The sequence below is a fragment of the Crocodylus siamensis genome, chromosome 15 (assembly GCF_052110815.1).
Source record: "Crocodylus siamensis isolate JL-2025a chromosome 15, ASM5211081v1, whole genome shotgun sequence".
NCBI lineage: Eukaryota > Metazoa > Chordata > Crocodylia > Crocodylidae > Crocodylus > Crocodylus siamensis.
The window spans coordinates 10,823,514-10,847,499 of NC_143409.1; the positions used below are offsets into that span (position 1 = coordinate 10,823,514).

Below are 23,986 nucleotides of genomic sequence, written 5' to 3' on the forward strand. Positions count from 1 at the left end.
AGAAAACGTCTCTATGAATCCAGCTTTGATGCAGATTCAGGGTCATCTAGATGACCTGACAAAACAAAGCCAGATGAAACCCCTGTAATATCTCCTTCCAACATGTGTATAAAAGTCAACGGCTATCCCCTGGGAAACCCCTGCAAACACATTTGGAACCTTTGATATTCTTGCCTGAACTCGCCCCGGATGCATAATGTCATAACATAAAGAGTGCCAAATAGGACAGATATCTGGAACCATTACAAAGTCTCTTTTTTCCTAGGAAAAGAGGATGGCAAGGTTGATACTCAAGCCACCTGCTTCATCTAGGTGTGGCTGTTTGTTGCAGATGAGAGTTGATCAGAATTTTTTCCAAAGGGGAAAGAAGAGGTCCCTTTTTTTTTCACTGCAACATGCCAGCGCATTAAGCCCCAAATATCTCAGGTTGGATGAGCTTTGGTGAGACATAAGGCACAACTCAAATTGATACTGCCTGGATTCCTGGCAGGCTGTCTGAGGTCCGCAGACCCAAGTTTTCTGGCCAAAGAACAAGGACTCCAGGATTGCAGGCTCCATGGCTCTGAGGCTATCAGCCAAGCCTGGGCTCTCTCCCGTGGAGCTGGGAGCCTGAAAGCCCTTGCTCCAACCACAGAGACAGCCCTGACATCCCAGGCAGCTGTTCATTGACCACAGTGCCGATTTCAGTCTCCGCTGCACTGAGCAATTGCAAGGGCCGGGGAATAAAAAAAAAAAATCATGTCAAACACTTCATTTGTGTTGATGGCCCCAAAATGGAATTTTTGGTTCATAGAAAATTAAAAAAAAAAAAAATGTCCAAGTCAGACCAATACCAAATTAAAAAACAAGCCCAGTACTAGAAATCCTGTATTTCAGCCAGCTCCACTCCAACTTAACTGCAGTGTTATCACAACCACCATGTCACCCAAGGTTTGTCCTGTAAAACGTTGAGTGTTACAAGCCAAGTGCTAAGTGCTCTCAACTCCTGCAGTAACTGGAAGTGCTCAGTACTCAAGAAGAACAGGTCCCCCCTGTGTACCATGTGCAGGCCATCACTTAGAGCAGAAGTGGCTAATCTTTATAGCAGCATGACACAAATTAACCCCACATTCTCCCCAAGTGCCACTCTGATCTTCCTCTGCCCAATCTGCTGTTCAGCTTTCTGCTCCCTACTCTGTAGTCCTTGCCCAATCTCCTTCTCTGTTTTCTGCTTCCTGTCCTACTGGCTGCTGTGCTGCCTGTTCCCTGCCTGATCTTCTGGGTACCAATCAAGGAGGATGCCCTTGCTTATGCCAGAGGTTGGCCACCTCTGCCTTGGAGCATGAAATCCTTGGGATAGTCGTAGCAGCTATATCCACCGTGGTATTGCACACGAAGCTTAGTTGGTTACATGAGGACATTTTACAGACATTTTCTACCATTTAAAAAGGGTGCAGCTGAAGTTTGCCTGGAGCTGGAATGTTCTTATCTACAGAAACATCATTCTGTGATATAGTACTTCATTTGAAGGCCCTTCCTACATGGAGATAATTGATATTTTTTGCTTTCAACTTCATAGAAGCACATTACACACTCCCATTTCCCTAACAACGTAAATCCTTTTACTAGATAGGAGTCCCTTGAAGGTGGAAAGAAAAGACTCTTGGAGAAAGAAATAAGCTTGTGTGTAATCAGAAGCAGGGGGGAGGAGAGGAAATGAAGAGTGAATGGCAGAAAAATTCAGTATTAATGTGAAAATGAGCTCTCACAAATGAGCTCTGTTAAGGTGAATCTACAAAACATGCTGGCTGTATTTGAAGTCACAGCTTGCTGAAACGCACCAGCCATCAGTTCTCGTACTGAGGAGATGCTTGTGCATCAATAGATAAGGATGCTCCCAAATCCCTTATTGGTTACTGGAACTAAAGCTTTCTTTAACCTTTAATCATGTGTTCACCACATCAGAAAGAACTCCATGCCACATACAACACTTTGCAAGCAAGCTGCCTTAGATACCAAAGATCCCACAGTGCTAATCCAGTACTGACTCACTGGGTAGCCGTGAACAAGTTACAACTCTTCTTCCTCAGTTTTCCTGTCTCTAAAATGGGGACAATGCCTAGTTTAGTGGGGTTCTTCTAGGTTTTCTCCACTCTGTCCAGAACAGTGTCAAATTCTCAAATATTGCCCGATACCTGAAAACTCTCTCTTGAACTTCCTCCCCATTCTGAATGATGCCTCCATCCCTGTCTGAATGATGCATCTGACAAACGAGTTCAGTATAAAATGTAAAATGTCAAATATTACAACAGAACATGGGATTTCCAACTTTGCTTTCTGTGAGCATTTGTGCACTCAAGTTTACAATTTGTTTGCTCCAAGCATCCCAGTAACAAAAGCTCAAGCACTTGAATGTGTACAGAGGACTTGCATATATATCCTGGACACACCTAAATGAAAATTTGCTATTAAATTTGAAATAATATTTGGGTAATTCCTTTTTTCTTCCCCCATCCTAACTCTTTACTCAGTCCAGTTTTCTTAAAGATGAAAATCTGTGACAACTCAAAATAAATCTTCAAGTAACTGTATCTCATCTGTAAACAGGTCACAAGTAATTAAACTATTTTTTTTTCCTCCTGAAGAACTAGAACATATTACAAACTGCATTTTGGTTTTCCCAGACTGATCTAACTCCAGTCAAACTCAGGCCCAGTCACCTATGAGCAAGCCCATACTGGCCATCACTATCTACTCCCAGCTACAGCTATGTTACAGTACCAATCTCCAAAACCTCGAAGGATATGGTTAAATGCAGGGAAAACGTACATCAACAGAAGTGAGAAAAAAACCCTTCAATTTAAATAAGGAGTGTTTCAGAAAATTGCATTTTTTTTTTTGAACAAAGTTAATAGATGCTAAATGGTCTTTAATTAAATGCAAAGAACAGTATATTTGTATTAGATTGGCCTGAAAGAGGAGGCAGAGAAGTCTGGAAGGAAAGGAAGATCACTTGGCTAGAAAAAGCATAAACATGTTTGGGTTTTTTTTTTGGTCTCAAACCTTGGACAAAAGAACCTACATGGAACAGAGTTGGAAACATTACCCCCGCCACACACACACACGCCCTCCCCTCCTCTGCCTTGTTACATGCTTCCTAAGGGATACTTGATGCATGCCTGTAAAATCAACACAAAATCCAAATCTAACATCTTCTCACTGTAAGCCCACACAGCCTGCTGCCGATCAGACAGACCATTTGGCAGGCGCAGGATCTGCAGGAGAGCAGCTGCTCTAGCCACTCTCTTCCAGTAACATCGGGGATATGAGGACTTTGGGAAAAATTAACCAAGTGATCAAAAATGGAATAAAAGATGTTAAGAGTTGTTCCTCCCTGTAAACATCAAATGGTTCCTCATATGCAGCCGACTTAATATTATCCTAAAATTGCAGACGTCAATGAGGCAGGACACTAAAGAGAACAAATGGTTTAAAATAACTGCATCTTGAGAAAGACCGTAGTGCGACAGTAACAGGGCGGGGAGGGGGGGGCTGCCAAGTAACTTTTGTGTCACAGTCCTAATCAAGTGCTGTGTGTTGGGACTACTGTGCTAGATCCGAATCTACTCTGCCAATGGAGTTTACAGGGTCCAAGCATTTCCCCTGCTTTACGGGGGCTCATTCTTGTGCTCCAAATCCTATAATTTATCTCCTATGCAGCGATGTAGGATTTGTGCCACATAAAGCAGCATTGTACAAAGGTCCTGAACACGGCATTCCTCTTGAGAGAATAAAGCGTATACCGAGATTAAAAATACATACATATTCCCCTGCCCCACTTTCTACCACCTGGGGACATTCTTTGTGCAGAGGTCAGGTGCTCGGGTACAGGGAATTTATGTGGAGTTCATGATTTGTCTCCTGACGGATGTAATTTTTCCAGTCCACCTTACCTTCTCCGACTTTGGAGGGTCCCACAGCTAAATCTATCTACACAAACCTGTCCATCACTTCCCTCTCCCTGGCCCACATCTTCCTGCCTCTTCCTCTCTTATACCCCCTTTTCTACACCTGCTGGCATCTTTATTCTGCATCTGTAATTCTTCCCAAAGCATCCCAGTTTCCATAGACAGGTATCTATTTTTTTTTTAAATTGTGTTATGCATTATGTGAACAAGTACAGCCTGACCCAACAAAAGGGGCCTGGTTTCCAGAACTGTTGAATCCACCCTTCTGTGTCTTCATTTGAAGAACAGCATATTTATTTTAGTGATGATCAGCAAGGCCTCACTTGATGCGGCTTTCAGATCCCAAGTGGAGTTTGCAACACTGCCAGGAAACACAAATCTATTTTTTCTTGCAAAAGCAAGCATATTCAAACAGGCATCAGTAAGTAACAAGAGACATGGAACTTGTGGTGTCATTTTTATTATACCACTGTTCAGAAAATAGCTGCACTAGTGATAATAAGCGAGATGTTCAGTATTAGCTCTAGGCAGATAATTCATAAAAACATAGCCAAATATTACCACAGTGATCAGCACAACCTGCCTTCTGTATTTGGGCTATTTCTAAGCACGGATATGTTCCCTGAGCACAATGCGTGTCCATGGACTACCAAATGCTTCTTGGTTCATCTCCAGTGCCACATATACACACATTCTGATAAAGTGGATATGAAATGCAAATGAAATTACATTAATGCAATTAAAAATTCATGAAAGGCAGTAATTTAAAAAGGTAAGGTTCCCACAGCAACACTCACTCTGCTGTCCACAACATCTTGTATATCATGAAACAGATAATATTTTAAATATAAACAGTAACACGTTAAGCTACCTAAGCTGAAACCATGCCACCCCTTCCCTCTTCCCTCCCTGGAGAGAGAAAAGGGAAATAAAAGTAGAACAAAAGTGGTATGTACTACCATTGCTAGGTTAAAATTACTGTTAAAATCTTGCTTTTATTTTATTAATGTACTTCTTTGAACTTAATTGCATTGGCTAAAATATTTGAATAAACAGGCAGCCATTACTTAACTTTACACACATGCTTAATTGCTTTTTAAATGTTAACTCAAGAGTATATCGGTGACAGTCTGGATGCTGAAATTCAGCCCCAAATATGTACTTAATTGAACCTATTTAAAAAAACCAAAAAACGCCATGAGCATAGTTATCATGGACGCTTTTTTCATAACTTTACCACAGCATAGATTATCAGTGCTCACTGTAAGACCACACACACACACACACACACACTTATATCCTGTGAATTATCTAGTCCAGCCCCTCTGCTGCCACTAGTCCTGCTTCCAATTAAATCTGTCCCCTCTACTCAGCTGCTTTTCTTTATCTCTGTACCAATGTTTTACCACCAGATGCCTCTTATTAGTAAGGTGGTCTTTTGGCCAGTTCTGAAATGCTTTGGCACGCCTCGATCTCCAAAGCAACCCCTTTCTCCATGGGCTGGTTTGCTTTCCTGTTCTGATTTTATTCTCCCAAGATCTCTCTCTTCCCACAACAAAAATGCAGATCTTTAAAGGCAGTAGGGAGTACTGAATACCCCTTTTAGGTAATTTTGTGCAGCTGTGCCAACAACAACTCTCTCTACTCCATCCTATTGTGAAGTGCAATTACTTTCTTGGAGAAAAAAGCAGCAACAGAGGTATTTAAAATGTTACCTTTGAAAGGAGGTGTGGGAACATACAGATGAACAATTAGGTTTTCAGGCCAAAATGCCATATAGCACTGATCAACCACGGACATTTCTGTAATTTTCCTTTCCCAATCAACCAGATTTGGACAGAAAAGCACTGGCAACATTTCTTGCATTACGGAGGACTGTAAACACTGACCAACTAAGGCACATATATATCACAAAGGTTGTTTATCTCTATATCTGAGTTGTTACGTACTACAGGGGGAAAAGAAATGCAACTTGTTCCCAATGAAACCATCAATGTTCAAGTGATATATGAAGCACAGATAACTTACAGACAGCAAAGGGATGGCAACTTTTCCAAGAAAATCAGGGGGTTTATCTCCATCTTCATCAAACACTGTCACTTCAAGAACATCATGGATATCTTTAATAGGGCTGGAATGAGAAGCAGAGGGGGGGAAAAAAAGTGTTTTATGCACATACACAGAGCGTCTACTCCACAAAGATCTGAGAATAGTGTTTTACTAATTAAGTCTGCATTACCTTGGAGTATAAAACTAGCATTTAATTAAATTGCAAAAATTAAATCAAACCAAGGATATTCCCCAAGCTTTCCCCTCTTGCAGCATTCATATATACACGTGAAAAATAACAATTATTGCTAGACAGTGATAGTTCATGTGTGTGTGGCTGCTGGTGCTGATGGCACACAGACAGGCACTGCAAGGAAAGAGAATACGTTGAAGGAGAGATAAAGAATCGGGTTGTCAGGTGTGTGAACATGTAAAAAACTAAGCACAAAGCACAGTTTATAGCTGTCCCCTTCGCCTTGAGCAATATGCTCTGATTTCAAGATCCTAACCCCCCCCCAAACTAAAGCAGCTAATATTTCTAGTTTCATCCAACTCATATGTTTTAACTAGGGTGACAACCATCTGCCAAGTGCAAGTAGAGATTAGAATCATTACTAAATATGAAATTAATCCAGGGAATGGTATAAATTTGGGCAAACACCGGTGATTTATTGGAGGTATTCCACAGGAAAAGAAAGCATAGATCCTGAATGAAATGAGGTTAGAGAAGTGGATGTTATTATTCATCTAAAAAACAACTGACAGGGTGAAACTTTGCTTTGCTTTTCTGGTATACGAGCCCCAGAGAGCTGCTGCTCCAGCTAGAATAAAACGAATCCCAGGAATATTCCAGCTCTGGGGCCTGCTGCTTATGAAAACCACCTGTCACAAATTCAGCTTGGAGCCTATTGCCCTAAATGCACGAGCTTCTGCAACTCGAGCTGAAGTGCTAACTCCCGACAACTAACAGCTGTAGTGTGCCCATTAATCTTTTATGTGGAGCAGCCACTAGAGGGAGACAACCAGTAAAATATATAGCCCCGAGGTTCTCAGCCCAGACAAAGCAAATGGCTATCCGTACCTGCTGGTTTATGAAGCTATCCCTCTATTTTTCTTCAAAGGCAAATTAAAAAAAAAATGCCTTAGAAGAGCTGTAGACAGCTCTGCAGCCCATCACTCTTCTCCAAATAATACAAGCTGGCAGCGATATAAAATGTTAAAAGTGCTCAGCTACCACCTTGATGAATACAAGAAACTGAGATGGACAGAAAAGGTCTCTGGCGGTACCAACCATATACAATGGAAGTGGATTTACACAAACACTCTGCTCTGAGCACTTGGCAAGACAAACCCATAATACTGCTAACTTTCAAAGTTTTGTTTAATTTAAAACTTCTAAAATCAAGGGAGGAGTATGCGGGAGAATGGAAGGCTCAAAGGATCTGGTGATACAAATGGCAATAGGAGATCTGAAGGGAAGGTCACATTTTGCAATCTTTACAAGGTTTCTGACACTGGCAAAATATTCTTTACCACTCAGAAGTTGGAGCAATCCCAGGAGAGTGATGGGTATGACCCTTCTTGAAAATAGATATCCTCTAAATGGCAGAGGTGATCGAAGAGAAGAACGCTACATGTCCAACAAGTTCCTCTTCTGGATCAGTGAATTAAGTGGCAACGTGTGGCAGAGTCTTTACTGGCTGTAGACCAATGTGGCATGAACCCTTTCATACCCTTCTTCAAATCCATCCCAAACCCCCTGCATATTTGTTTGTGCAACGGAAGTCAGTAACTCCCAGGCTCCTGGTAGATGAGCATCCACATCATAAAGATGCAGCTACCATATTTACTAGGCGTCTTAACAGCAGTGGACAAAGAAAGAGAAATCAAACTCATTTTGAAGCCCCAGTGAGCTGTATTTCCACCTCAGCATTTAAGAAAAGGAGATGGTCAACTTGAGGAGAAATGCGAAGAGCTAGTCCCCATATGGGGAAAGTTCCGTAAATACCAAGTGAGCATTTTCATTACAATCGCAGTCACTTAAAATCTGTTCAATTAAAATATATAGATTTCCAGTTTGGTTTACACGTCTGATAGCCTAGTGGTTTTCAACCTGTGGCCCGCAGATCTCTGAGGGTTCACCCACTATGTCTAAGGGGTCCACAAAAGATGGCTACGATTAATCAAAAGTATATGAGTACCCACACTTACAATTCAAAGGGGTCCATACCTCCATTCATTTTTTTCTTGGGGTCCACAAAGAAAAAAAAAGGTTGAAAACGACTGTTATAGTCTAATTTAACTTCAGCTTTTTTTTTTTTTTTTTTTTTTTTTTTTTTTAGCAGGGACAATAAAACTGCAACTTCCTGCTTATTTACCAAAGTTCTAAAATGCCAGTGTCACAAATTTTATTTTAAATTATGGAAAACCTAGAAGTGACCATCTCATCTCCATTTCCTGCCAGATAATCTAAGAGACTCCTATCTGGGTCCAAGAAGCAGAGTCATGATTCTTCTTATAAATATCCCAGTAATAATTCTTTTAATGTCTTCTTCTATTAATGCATTTCATGAAAAATATTAAGAGAAGGCAAAAGGCTTTCACTGTGTTATTTATTTCCTTTTCCTTATTTTACTAGGCAGAAGATGACATGCCCCACATTTGAACTCGTGTTTCCTGTTTAGTGTTTATGGCATACATTCAAAAGGAATTCACTTACATTGTGAAAACTTTGTTCCACTCCGGGTTGAGATTCTTGTAAACGGTATGCGTCTGAAGTTTGTCGTTACCCACCTCTAATACACAGAAAGGGTCACTTTTACCTGAGGGACAAACAGGTAAAACAAAGGGGGGAGATGCAGTATGTGATGAAGCAGGCTGTAAACTTATGAAAGTGCGTGCATCCAAATACGTTACTCTATAATTGTCACCCTGCTCTGCCATTCTCCATATAGTTAGCTCGGTCTTTTTCCAGCAGAGTTGGAGATTAATGGGCAAAATAAGAATAAACTGCATTTAAAAACCTGTCTTCCTTAACAAATTATTTAGTAAGCACTGACCGCAGCCTAACCTCCTTCTGGTATGCGTCCAGACCATCGTGGCTGCGCGGGACGTGGAGCTGCAAACTTGTCTGCAGTGCCACATACCGCACAGACAGGCGTTCTCTGTGCTGCAAGGGCACACTGTCCGTGGAGTTTTTTTCTGGGGGGGGTTTTGACCTCTCCTGGATATCCACAGGGCACTCCAGCAAAGCCAAGTCATTTCATATTATCTTAGGACTTTACAAATGAGCAAATAGTGCTGAATGGCTGTGGTTTGAGAGGTTCTTGGAGCACTGGCTTGATATACTTAACTATATATTTTAAATATGGTGTGGGAACCCAAAAATTGATCTAAAACAGTACCTACCTGTGGATTTGCAAAAGGCTACTAAAGCCTTAATCATACATAATGTAATTTTCTGATTCTAGTTATTACTGTGGGTTTTTAACTTGCATTTGCTAAAATATGCCATATCAACATGCATCGACCCAAATAACCATCACCCTGAAATCTGATGTTTACTACAGTAATAAGTGACATGGTATAAAATAGCATTCTACACAACAGAATTAGATGGCTGGTTTGGTCTGCAGACACATGCCCACCACTGAATCATGACTATGCTACAGAACAACAACAACAAAAAAGATACATGCTCAAATTGTTCCTCTATTAATCCTTGGAAATCTTTGGTATTTTATTATTATTATTTCCTTGATGATCTCTTTAACAGAGTTTTAGCTGGACCTTGAATTTACTTTTATCAATAACAATATATCTGAACAGTCTCCCAGGCAATGCAGGAAATATGGCATTACACTGGGGGGGTTCTATTATGGAAGCACATAATTGCTGCACTAATCATTTATGAATGGCTCAGAACAGATAATTAATCTTTATGTCTCTCATTTCATGATCAGAAATTATGCTATTTTTACCTAAAATAGCTGCATCCTTTTGCAATTTGGCGGGTCTATTACTGCATAATACTAGGATATTTTCAGCCCTGCCATTGAAAAACAATTTGTCATTTGCTTCATGAATCAGGCTCAAAGCCTGGGTTATTTTGAATATAATGACAGACAGAGTAACCTTTTACTTAAGCAGGATTACATTCTTGTGCCGTGCACAAGAAATGGGTGTCATAGACTCTCCAGGGGAAAAAAAAGGTCTTTAAAATGTACAATCAAGAACTCTGGTATCTCTCTCTGTTCATTATCTACCCAAAAATGCCCACATTCCTGTTTGAGCACAGAAACAGCCATTGCTCTTCTTGCCTTGTAGGTTGCCAAGAATGTACTCCATTCAGTCAAACGTTTGTGGCTGTTTGTTCTAGAGCCAGATTTGAAAGCTGGAAGCAAGTCCAGCGCTCCCTTCATTTGTTAGGGTTGTACTCTGTTCCACACCAAACGGGGTTGACCATACCTGTTGCATCAGGAGCGGATCATGGTTGCACAGTGTATGTACTGGCCATTAAACCTTGTTGAACCAGGGCTGAGAGAGGCTTGATGCAGAGAAAGGTCATTTAGCATAGGTGCAGCTACCTTAGAAGATGCTACGGATGCCCTTGGATCCAATCTATGCTACAGGATTAAACAGCACTGGAGTGAAGGCATGACTTGTAGTTAGAGCAATGAATCCCTTTGCTCTTGCTGGATGTAGCCCATTCAGACAAGTGGAGAGCTGACTGGGAACTTTTCAATAGAACATTTTATGGGAAGAAATTCCTAAATACATCATGTGCAGATCCAGAGGAAGAGGGCATTGACCCCCGCCCCCAGCAGTAGACACATGAGTCGTGTGTTGTTTAAGGCTCAAGTAAGGTTTCTGAGGGCTTCCATAATGCACAACCTTGTCTCCACGGGCGTATATTGCTACTAAACCTTTAATAAGGAAGTGTTGCCCTTTGCCTTGCTCGGCTAACTATACTTTGTTATCAATAATGCAGTCTTCACATATGCTACCCCCTCACGTGAGGGAAAAAAAAAGAAAAAAAGAGACTTAAAATGAAAAGGACAAAGACATTTAGTACCTGAGAAATCTGCTGCCAACAAATCGACTGCCTTTAATACTTTGACCTGTAGGAAGCCAATGTCCTTCATGTCCTTAAAGGAGTTCTTTAAACTCTAGAAGAAGAGAGATATTTTTAGCAGAAATTCAGTCCACCACAGATCTTGATAGACTGCTTCAAAACTTCAGAGCGCTGGCAGATGTATACATATCCTGGCATAATATATATGGGATCAGGAATGGGGCAATTTTCAGCCATCTGGGAGTAGCTGGTTGTGACAGTAGCTTGCCATTATACCAATGGAGCAGATAAGCTACTCAACCTTTAGCAAATGGCTCCTCTGAGATGGGTATGGACAAACACAATCTAAATCAACATAACTTATTTCTACCGCAAACTGTTTCCAAGATAATTCTCCCCTGGATTTTTTGAAATTCCCCTGGTTTAGGAATCCACCTCGTCTTTCCACTGGTTTTTCACAATGTTGTATGTGACATCTGTCTAAGCCCCTACTCCTCCAGTTCTTCCACCCACCTTTGTTCCACTACATCACAGTTAGAGCATCATGACAGCCTGTGAATTGGCTATTTTGTTGCAGTTATTTACTTTTTATTAGCAAGCATTTTTTTCAGTTTACAACATTTAATTTAGGGAAGGAGATTCAGAGGCACAAAGCATGCTTATTGCTAATGTGATGCTAATAAGAAACCGGTATTACTACGAAGTTAGATACAAGGTAGGCTCAGAGAAGTAGCATGAACTAGTGGGAAGGGCACTGAAATGGAAGTTCAAGAAACTGAGTTGAATTCATGGACTCTGCATACGTTAGCTTTCCCCTCTGCAGCATAGTGGTGAAACTCCTTTATCTATCCTTGTCTAGTACCTTAAGAACTATGGGTGAAAATCATAATATCCAAGAAACATTAACATCAGCCTTTATCCTACCAAAGTCAGCACAGAACAGATCCTCATAAAGAGAAAAGAATAATAAGTACTTCTCTTTTCTTTCTCATTTCCTACAATAATGTCTTAAGGTAATTCACATTCTCAAAAGGAACTATTCATTTAAAAATTGCCAAAAGCAAACAGGCAACTTGCTAGAGGCCATCTGCTTTGTCAGTCCACTCATCACACTGAATATAACTATTGTGTGACAGCAGGCATGTAATTATGACCGGGACATGATGCAACTTGAGCTTTTTTATTTCTTTTTCTCTTTTTAAATAAAGTAAAAACCAAACAAAAACTCACATAGCGCTGGGAAATCTGTTTCCTTTCATTTGGGTCTTCCAAGGGGCACACGCACAGATCAGAGATAGAAACTCCTGAACAGGGGGTAACAGCAATCAGCATCAGCAGAGACCCCGGGTGCTTCTCCAGCGGCAGTTCTAAAGGACAGGTCTGCTTCTTAGGCAAAGCAGTAATATCCACTTTACACCTAGAAAACCATTGACATGGATTAATTTAAAAAGAATCATTTATGTGAGACAAAAAGAAGCATTTTTTTTTAAAAAGAGCCATTTTCCCCCAATAATAATAGAAGAACACGAAGAAAAAGCATAGAGAAAGGGGAAAAAAAAAAAAAGCGTAAATGAACTATAGCCCAGATCTACAAACATATGTAGGCACCCAACTCCCACTGCTTTTTCTAGAAGTAATTAAAATTGATTTTAGTGGAGGCTAGAATCCAAGGGCATAGATAGATGTAACAATTATATCAATATCAAAGGATACCAATATTAACTGTCACTGCTATCTACATGGTTCTGTAGTGAGTCAAGTGTAGCAAAACCGTTCCACTTTATTCCCACTTCATTCAGGATCAAAATACATGTTATTTAGCTGGCTTGTATCACCACAGGATGGTGAAGAGGTGATGGTTACATCGCTGCAGCAGATGTGTACTCCTACACAGTAGTGGCAGTTCTCTTGCCCCTTTTAAAGTGGTACCAAGGTACCAGATCAGAGTTAAAAGTTAAAAATCTAAACTTATTTTTCACCGCCGGGTTTGTCTGTTCGTGCTGGGAGAATTGCAAAAAAAGAAAAGAAAAAAGAAAGAAAGACAGACAAGAAACAAACAACAACAACAAAAGAAAAACCACACGAGCAAGACTACTTAGTTTTCATTTATTATCAGTTTTACTTTCTGGCTCTCCTGCACTAGCTCTGGGCTTGAATGATTTAGGCAGCAGATTCTACAGCAGAGAAATTTAAGTCTAACTTTTTTCTCCTCCCCCCCCTCCCACAAAACTCCAGTGTTTTTAATGACTTTTAAAAGCTCCAATTACTTTTATTGTGATTTGGGGGACAAGCACAACATCTAAATGTTGAGCTGAAAAACAACCAGCTTCCTTAAAGTCGCATCCTCCATTTTATGCTACATTATACTTTATGCCCCGATCTCCTTTACAAACCTTCCTAGAGCTGTGCTTTTAGTATATTGTTATATTTCCCAGGGGGGCAGTGTGGCTTGCAGGTATCCTCCAGCTCATAATGCACATTGTTATAGTCTGTGACACTTTGAGAAAAAAAGAGAAGAAGAAAGCATGTATCGCGAAGAGACGACAAAACAGAAACCAAGGGTAAGCAGGCAAGTGTTCGCTAGATAGACAGTTGAATCAGAAGCAAGTGGTCAAGTGCACGACTTGTTCACAGTCTAATCACTTAACTCAGCTAAATGCTTTCTATTTGGAAGGCCAGTAAATGGAGTGGAACTTGCAGGAAGCTCTGCGGGTTCTGGCTTTTAAGAACAGGCTGAACAGAAAGTTTGTGGTTTTTAACAAAAAAAGGTAGGCAGGGAAAGCTTTGTTTCCATGGTACAGCGTGAGCCGCAGTTCTCAAAGGGATGCAGGATGGATGATGGAGAGAGAGTTCTTGCTACGCTTAATGCTTGCCGACAAGTTTTTATTTAAACAAAACTTGTTAAGGTGCTGTCTTAATAGGCAAAAATTCCACAGGGTTCTCCCAGGTGAGTTTCTTCTGGGTAAATGGTGCATGCACTGCTCCTGATTGATCCCATTCCAGTTGTAGAGCTGGAGCGGTTTGTACCCATCTGCTATAAATTGCATGCTTTCCGCTTCTTAACAGCCTATTTTCTGTGAATGTTCGGGAGGGTGCAAGGGGGGGGGGGGGGGCAGGAAACCTCCCCTAAACATTTAAATTAACACAAAAAAAAAAAACCAAAAAAAAAACCTACCCTAAAAAGTAAAAGTCACTGATGTGATAAGGGTATAAGCCATCCACTTGTTTTACTTTAGGAAGTGTTTATTTGTGTAAAACTCTAACTGCCAGAATCATGGAAGTGCCTCTTTCTTGGGTGAATTCTTTGAAGTTCACGGTGTTGAACATACAACTAGTTGCAAGTTTATTCTTACTGATTGCACTCGAGTGCTTTGGAAGAGGAAGCAAGGAAACCAAGAAAAGAACACCAATGCTCAATGCACAGCACACAAGCTGCTACTCAACCCATTTTCCAAGCAGGAGAGTTCGCATTTAATCTGCATTTATAGGAAAAGAAAAAGGGGTATAAAGGATGAAAATCAAGGCCCCTCTCAGTTTCTTAACACTATAACCCAGGAGGTCAAAATTGCCTCTACTGTATTTGCTGGTCGCTTCTCACAGTCCACCAACCTAACTCTTCTCCTACCTGCGGTTCAGGTTCTGCTTCAGATCAAATTCAAGACTGGTAGCTTTGCAGAATGTATGTTGCCAAATATAATATTTGAGCTAGATAATAATTATAACGCTGCTTTCCTTTTATACTTTTCAAGGGGTTGTGGCATCATAACCCCATTTTACTGATGGACAAGCTGAGGCACAGCTAGTGGGAGCAACCTGCCAAGCTGGCACCAGAGCATAGGGTCCTCAGTCCCACTCGAGTGCTCTAGCCATGAAACACAAAGTAAACTGTTGGAAACTAAATAAATAAATACATTTCATATCGATTTGGTCCAATCTTTTTTACTGATGGCAAAGTACCTACAAATGTGCAGGGGGGGAAAAAACGAGCAAAAGGGCAAAGACATTTGAAGAAATGGCGTTCCACCTTTGAGAACATGACTTAAAAAATCCCCCACAAAACTCTGAGTCACCAATGTGACGACTTTTATTTAACTCTAGTTTGTTGTTGTTTTTGCTCATTCAAAATATTTTCAGTGAAAGACCCAAGAGAAAGCCGAGTGCACGGTTGCGGGGGACACGTGTAGAGAAGAAACCAGCAGGGGTAGGAATGGAAACACTGCTTCCTCAAATGACTTTTGATTTCCCCTGCAAGTAACTTCCCCAAAACATCTGGGTTCATTCAAGGTGCTGGCATGGCCTTTTCCTTAGCAACCACAAACAGAATTCACATCTGTGCTTGCGCAAGGCAAAAATTATGGGGAATAACAATTGCACCCTTAATCAGATTAATTTGAGACATTTAATTTAATTGATCAGCCTGCAAAGAATGCATCTTGAGAAATTAATCAAATATTGAGCTTAAATGTATAAATTCAGTAGTTTCTATACAAGTAATCAGCTACTGTTACTAGGAGCCTAATTGCTTTCACATCACTTCCCTGACACTCTGGAAGCCATTCCTTTTCTTCTCTCTCAGATTTAGATCTGTGAGCTGGACTTTGCTACTGATTTTACAAGAAGGGTGCTAAGCTGGGTAGCACTATGAAAACATAAGACAGGAAGGCAATCAGATTGTATCAAGTAATGCAAATAAATGCAACTGGCCTCTCACAATCAGCAAAAACTAAGAGCAGAGGAGTAAAACTACAAATTCCTTACACCATTAGGAACTAAATGCTTCCTTTATGATTAGCTCCTAAGAGAAGATCTTTACATACTGTGAATACTTCTTAAAGGCCTCCTCTATCCCACGTTCATAGTTTAGTACTTGGGCTCTACTTTCAGGTCTCACTGTTTATCCAAATGCCTCTATGTATTATAGATGTAACCCACCCATCAGTACAAGTTACACATCTGCTCCTGCATGTGACCCACAGAGGATGGGAGACATGTGGGTGTTTAGCTCTGGAGGTGGTCATTTGAATAATACAGTGCACATCAGCCAAGGTGGCAATGTCCACACAGAAAAAATTAAATGCACCCCGCCTCCCAAATTACATACATGAATGTTGCCTCCTATTTCTCTCCAACAACTAGACGCTTTTCCCCATTTGCAAGCCCATCATGAAGGTTTTATGGCTACAATGGATCTTTAGCGGGCATTTAAGAATATAGTGCCTCATTTGCAATCCACATGCCTATGCACCATACAACTCTTTGCCCCGTTTTTGTTTCCATTAATTTTTCAGAGTTTTATCACTTGAGTTTAGTGCCTCTTATTTCCCTCTATATATCAGGCAGGCAGAGATAAGATTTTTACTCAAAGCAGTTGGTCTTAACCTCCTACTCGTCATCATAGCTTATATTAATATTTTATACTGCAGGCCAGTTAGCAGTTGGCTAAATTATAATCAGTAAATCTCATGAGTGAAAGAAAATATAATTAAAAGATGAGGCTGGGAGTTAATATTAGGGTAGGGATTTCAAACTCCACAAAGGCCAGGGATGTTCAGATGTAGAGGGTTGGTTCGGCCAATTATAAAGATAAGTTTTTAATGCCTAATTCTTTCTGAGAGTTTGGTGGAGTTTCAATCCAGGGTTTGGGTCCAGCTCTGGCAGGCTTACTGCATGACTCCCAAATTGGTTTATTTTGTGGTGTAGAGCAAGAGGATTAGATTTTAAATTAAGGAGATTTAAATCTGCAATTTAAAATCATCGGGTACAAACCCCTGATTTAAATAAATCTATTTTTAGCAGCTTTTCCATTCATTCTTCTGTTATTTTCTAAAGGGAAGCACATTGTCATTTGTCGATGGAATCATTTAAAAATATCTACATTGTATGTACTATATATAGAGACAAAAGGACCTTTACACATAGATTTTGGGGGGGGGGGGGTTGCTCTGTAGAAGGACACCCTTTAATGATATATGTTTATTGAAGTACATCATAGGTTCAGAGTCTCATTAATTTTACATTTTTAGTATTTTCAACAGCGGTGAGTGAGGGACATACTGAAATGGAAATTTTGTGGATTTTGCAAAAACTGATATTGCCCGTGAAATCCACAGGGAAAAAGAAGAAAATTTACTGCTGTTGCAGCCCACCAGGGTGGGAGAGGGGGAAGGGGCGGGGGGGTTGTCCTCTTGAAGGGCTGCTGGCAAGATAGCTGTCACCCCCACACCTCACTGGCTGTGAGGGCAGCCTATCACGTGGCCCTGCTCCTCTCCACCAATCTGTGGGAAGGGGCAGGGCCACTGGAGCCCCTAGGCCAATCATAGGCATGGGGCCGCCATGCTCTGCCTGTGAAATGTCTGTTAGGTTTCACATCTGCCCACAAAATCGGTGGGCAGCCACCCTGAATTTTGCAGACCCCAATTGATTAGATACCTGTTCACTCACAGCATAGGAAAATTGTAGCCACAATTAAAATATGCTGATGAGACCACACAGATGTCCTCAGCGGATGCTCCTAGTGTCACAATGTTTCCTCAAGTCTGAAGCCACGTCCCCATGCCCATGCCCGTGAGGACTTTTGCCAGACTCTAGCATCCAGAAGCACCAGAGCAGGGTGTAACCCAGGACCAAGCCCGTAATACAGTATGACTGATGTGCTAGATGTATAAAGCTTCAAACATTGGACATCTTTTACTTGCTCCTTTCTTTATAGGCGGGGCAGGAAAAAAAAGCACAGAACCCATAACACAACATTTTTAATAAAGCCTCTTGGATTCACCATGTTCATTTTTACTTCATTATTTTAAGAGCTAGTAATAACTCTGGGCCTTAATATATTCTGTGTTAAATTCAGATTTCATTTAAATAGGTATATGGTTGAAAAATCAAAAAAAAAAACAAAAAAAACAACCCCAACAAATATCCGGCTTCTTCATAGTTCAGGGCGGGGGGAGAGCCATTGATTTTTAATCAAACCTAGTTCAGAGGCACTAATGGCATTTCCCAGAGGCAATCACCATAATGACATCACATTCACTGGTTTAACTTAATGGCTCATAATTTTCTTAAGTTTCGCAATTTCCACAAAACTTACTTCGGGAAGTCAATTTGGGTCCAATCAGCATTTTGCAGCAGTGCCCTTAAAATATATCCCTCCGAGCAGGATCATTCTCTTAGAACTTGGGAAAACAATTTAACTCAGCCTGGACAGATTCTGCAAACTATTAGCACCTTTGTTTATTCAGACGCACTAAAATCATCTCCTCCTTAGAGCGTGCCTTTTCTCCCAAAGGATGCAGAAGCACTCAAGAAATGTTATTAACAGTTCTATGCAGACTAGAGGGATCATTTCCCCTCTGTGTTGTATTGTGGCAGCTGAAATGTACAACACTTCCGCACAACGAGAGCAGAAAACTAGAAGCCTCTGCAAATATAAAGTGGAATATAAACAGGCACGATGTAATAATTCAATTAGTACTTTGCTCACCTGTTAAGAAGAATACCAATTTGCTATGCAGAGCAAAGAGAGCAACAGAGAGCGATTACAAGACCAGGTAGAGACGTTCAAAAAAGCCCCAGGTGGAATCTAGCTAGTTATGCAGTTTTCTGGAAGCAGTGAAGTTTAGATCGGCAGTGAACAGAATACATTTGCCCTTTAGTAAGAGGTACAAATCTTAAATTGGGCTCTGCCATTTTTAACCCAGTCTACGTGTGCTGAACTTCTGTTCTGTTATAGGTAGAGACCAGTTTCTGAACACTTATACCAGTAAAAGTGCCCTAACTGTTTATTTCTTGAGTTAGGATGGCTGGCATGAAATAGCACTGCTTGCTTGCTGACAGTCACAGCAGTGGACCTAATGCCTTAATATTCACAGGCCTTTAGTAGTGAAGGCCATTATAAAGCTTGCTATAATGCTAAACCATTTCCATTGGAGCTATATCGTCTGTCCTTAAGAGAAATATTTTGCCTCGAAACCCAGTGATGTCCACATAAATATGACACTTTCTTATCAAAGTCAGCTGCTATATAGTTGAAATCCTGGCTCAATGGAAGTTTTTACCATGACATCTATACAGTAAAAAATTTACACTATGTCCACTCAAGTATGCCTGCTTCAGAAATAAGTCACACTTAATTTTTTTTTAAGCACTTACAAGCACAGAAGAACCAGTTCAGCTCAAAGAAAGAGATTTCATTCTGGCTAACATACATGAAGAACAAAATTAATGGGGATCCAACTGCAAGCCCAGCTTTTGCCCTTGGTTGCAACTGTGGAGCTTGAGGGAAGCTGCGAGTATGCATGAAGACAGAATTGAAAGACAAAGGAAGCTTTGCAATTGGTGTACAGAGGTTTAATCCATAGCAGAACTGTATCTATGGCCTCTTCTTTATCACAAATGACATGAAAGATGGAAAAGATGCTGCAGCTTGGCACAGGACTGTCTGAGAATAAACATGGCATCTCATCATGCATTTGGGTTTTTTTGTTGGGATTTTGCAGTTATTTTTTTTTAGCTCAGAATTGCATTTGAGCTGCTCACAACAAATTATTTTTGTAGCGAGTGTCAAGTGTGCAAACAAGGCTTGAACTCTCCAAGCACTCACAATACTCACCTATTCTTGCAAACCCTCCCTCGAACTTTTAATTTTCTTTACATGAACAAAGTCTAACCATATAATTTCTCTACATCATGTTGCTGTGGAAAGACTTCCCCTACACCAGACAACATACAAACACACCCACCTTTCTTCTGGAAATATAAAAATAACCTGAAAAAACTTCAGAACACATACTACTTCCAATGCTGAGATCTTTTATAATGTCATTATTCTGCAAAACAGCATTTCACCGACAATTTCTTGGTGCACCGGGAATTCTACCTGTCGAAAATGGCTTGGTTTTCTTTTAAGAGTAGAAGGGAAAGAGACTGGGCAGAAATGTCTTTGGTATCAAAGAGATTGAGAGGGGACCTGCCACAAACGCTGGTGTGTTCCTTAAGTACAAAGAGAAAAAAAATTAGGCGTAATGAAAGTGATTGTGAGAAAGAAAGGGACAGATTCATCCCCAAATGTCTCTCCACATGATGAGCAACAGCATTCAGCCAGAAAACATTTCCTGCTCTGGGAAGCCACAAACATTTCTAAAGCCAGAAGGGTATTGTCCTTTTTTGGTGAACAGCTTCAAACAATTTGAGAGCAGAAAGTCAGAGGACATTCCTACTGGTTACCGGTTTTTAATCAGCATGCAAGATGCCAACACAAATAAATGCAGACGCGGTGCTGCTGTGAGGATCCCCTGGCTTTAAATGGGGCTCTGTGTCGTTCCAGAGGTCCAAATGCCCCATTTCAGGATCATGGGCTAAGTAGTAATGCAGCAAGATAAAACAAAAGGGAAAAAAGGAAATGTGGTGCAAAATTACCAGAACAAGACAGAGATGTCCATTAGAGCACAAGCAAAATGGGACTTGATGACAGAGGAAGAGAAGGACAGTGAAAATATAATCTATCCACCTACCTGCATCATTGAAAAAAAAAAAAAAGAAAAACAAAGAAAAGAATGCAGACATTAATCCTTTAAAATCATGTTAGCAAATCCTGTGAAATTCAATGCCAAATCAGAAAAAGATTCTGGGGCTATTCGATAGGAAAATATACATCAACTGGCCAGAAAGTGGACTGGAAGAGCAAACAGGCTTAAGAATAATTTGGTATGACATTGCTTAGTAGTGTGAGCCTCCAGCTCTATTGAAGTCGCTTTCCTGGTTGGGAGAACAAAACATAAACAGGTATTTCCATTATACCCCTCAAAAAGGCAGCTGGGGTCTGTCCAAACAGCACAACACAATGTCCAGGGCTGCTCTAGACAGGACAGTGCAAATCAAAATTAGATCAGGTTTAATCTCTTTGTCATTCACACTTTAGAGACTTACGTTGCCAAAAGCTCCTCATGCTTTCTGTTGTCCTCTCCCCAGATCGCGATGTCCAATACATCCTTCCTGTCAGAGAAGTAGTGAAAATCAAACTGCTCCCTCCACTGAGGATTTGCACTCTTACACAGTGTCTAGAAAACATGCAGTTATAATATTTACTTTTCTTAAAATCTACTTGTTTCCACAGAAAAAGCACATACCAAAACTGAGGCCAGATGTTTGGGCATTAAGTACCCACTGGGCCGTTCTATACAGACCCCCATCTCTTTACATGTTCATAGAGAAAGGAAGTACTACTTGGGCCCTGCAAATATTTACAGCTAAACACCTTTAGCCACGTAAAACGCCCCATTGAATTGAATGAGATTATACATGTGCATATAGATGCAGGATCAGGACCTTAAGTCACTGCGATGCATATATCGCACTGCATAATCAGTATTTTTTCAGCGTTAGCACCAGCTCTTTCAAGAGACAGGTTCTGGATCACTGCTGAGGCCTCCCCCCCACTTTCCTGCATCTCTTCTGCTTCTGTGGGTTGTGTGATTGTACCATATATGTTATATAACCCTTCCCAAAATAATGCATTTTTCAATGCAATTATGTTGCTATTATTAAATTGCTGTACTTATTATGGCATCACTGAAGACAGATAGAAAAATGGCTCCTGGAGGGAGACTATGAAAATTAATTATAAAACTAGCTAATCACTTTATAGAACTTCTTTCCTAACTGAAATGGCAACATATTATGCTCCAGAAGGTTTCCCCCCACCAGAATTATTCATAAATTTCTGAACAACAAGAGGGAAAGGACCATTTTTTGGTGTACTCACTCTCCCCATTTTATTATTTTTATTATTTTTTCCCCCACAGGCCTTAAAAGAGATATTTTGTAGTGCCCATTTCTCCATCATCGTGTTTTTTTAAACCCTCCTCTTTAGAATTAGAAGTGCACATCCCATGAAACATGGGTATAAGTTATGGACTACAGTAAAACTGCTTAAGGTGCAAGTACACATGGACTCTCTCAGGCCCGTGCAGAACACAAGAAAACACTAGCTTGAAGCGGCAAGCCTGAGCATTTCAGACATTCGCTTTCATATTAAACACAGGTATCCTTTTTTTAAAAAAACGCTAGTGATTAAAAAAAGAAAAGAGCTGCCCATTCAAATGTTTAACTTCTGCCTTTACAGTATTCCTAACACTACAACACTGACTTCTGTGTTGGCAGAGGACACAAACATGTGTGATGCATGACTCCCATTTCTCTTTTTATTTGTGCGTGAGCACACGTGCGTGTATTCTGCATTTCCTTTTTCTGCACTGAAATGCAAATATTAGTAAAAGAGACACTTCCTCAGGTCCTTGAACCCAGCCCTTATCCCAGAAACTGCTGGGGAGAATCAGGGATAACTCTTTCCTACTGCTTAAACACAGAAATAGGACTTCCTATTCACTTTAGATCCCTTGTGAGAATCCATTAATACTTACTTTACTCTTATACTTCTGATCTCCCAGTCTTAACAGAACAAAAATCTGTGCCATGCTCCCTCCAGGGATGTGCTTCCCTTCCAATAAAGTGATTGTGACAAGTCCATTCCACAACTGGTTCTTTCGCAAGGAATCACACAGACGCACGTTTCGCATGAAATTCGGCTGGAAAACAAATCGTCAAACTATAAATGCTCCAACACCCATATTCTTAGATGCTTATATAGCTTCATAGTGCAACATAAGACTTCTCACACTTCACCTCTGGAGGCAGGGAAGCACGATTGTCCTCTGTTTATGGATGGGAGACAGAGACATAAAATGAGTTGCCCAAGGTCACAGCAGAAGCATGTGGCAAGTCAGAGAATTAAACATAGGTCTACTGAGTCCCAGGCTGGTGCTCAAACCACTTGACCATCTCCCATTATGCTCCCATAGCTCTTTGCTTGCTAGCTTTTAGTGTTTATGATACTGGAACCTGAGCTTGTGAATCATAAAGACTGATGCCCACTGACAAATAATGACATGATTGGATCTTTTATCTGGTGGCTATAGGCTATTTCAACACATTTATTAACTTTACAGTTTCATTCAACAGCAGCTTGTAGAATATAGCCCTAGCTGTGCTAACAGTTTAGTAACGGGTAATATTTTATTGGACATGGAGATGACTAAATGAGTCTTTATTTTATTTTTGTGTGTGTGTGAAGGGGGTGAGGGGGATAGTGAAAAGAGCTGGAAACGTTAACACTCAAAGCTACATTTTTTTGCTGTAAAAATCTTGCAATATGTTATTCTTGTGCAACGACTTTTAACTCGCCCCCTTTCTGTGCTTCAATCAGGTCAACTACAGGTGGGTTCAAGAGGGAGTCACATGAAAACAGGATGCGTTCGCTTTAACTACAAGTAAGACACGGTCAATAAAAAGATTGTAAGAGCGCTCCAGGCCTGGCTGTTACTTTTTAGAGCTAAATTACCCAGTAACAAAATCCTTAAATCATGCAAGGTATACTCGCACATTTTAACTAGCTCTTTATTGGTTAAAATACCCAAAGTTTTGAATCCCACACGCATATTAATATACTTCTATTTAAACACCCTGTTTGGCTTTCCTGGCACATGGGATGAAAATTCCTACCTTTAAAAAAGAAAATGAGATTTTGATTCATAAATCCAGCTGCAGCACATTTTTTTTTAAGTTCGTCTTGTAGGCCAAAAAGCTAAAGCATGACTGTTCCCATGGACATACTTCAAAGTCCCGGCAGATATATTCCTCCCTAAACACTGCAACTATTTCAAAATCCTTTTTATAAAAAAGGGAGTAATGTCCACAAGGGATCAAAGGGCATCCTACGTCTGGCAACTGCCTAAGAAAAATGGCAATGCTTCGATGAAATATGCCCTAAAATAATTTTGCAGCTTGGTATGTCCTAATTTCGAATTGGATGTTTATCTTGGAAAGGCTTCTATCTAACTTGTCCATAAAACAGCTCCAC

The 23,986-nt window shown here is 40.5% G+C and overlaps 1 protein-coding gene across 3 annotated transcripts in view; it reads right to left on the bottom strand.

Moving 5' to 3' along the window:
• MCTP2 (multiple C2 and transmembrane domain containing 2) overlaps nt 1-23,986 on the bottom strand; it is a 172,715-nt gene that overhangs the window by 69,988 nt on the left and 78,741 nt on the right. For all 3 annotated transcript variants that reach the window (XM_090028968.1, XM_090028966.1, XM_090028969.1), the window contains 6 exons: nt 22,491-22,655; nt 20,998-21,128; nt 12,301-12,487; nt 11,071-11,164; nt 8,716-8,818; nt 5,976-6,078 (listed from right to left, as the gene is read on the bottom strand). In XM_090028968.1, the coding sequence (XP_089885094.1) occupies nt 5,976-6,078; nt 8,716-8,818; nt 11,071-11,164; nt 12,301-12,487; nt 20,998-21,128; nt 22,491-22,655 (783 nt within the window). The remainder of the gene's footprint in view (nt 1-5,975; nt 6,079-8,715; nt 8,819-11,070; nt 11,165-12,300; nt 12,488-20,997; nt 21,129-22,490; nt 22,656-23,986) is intronic.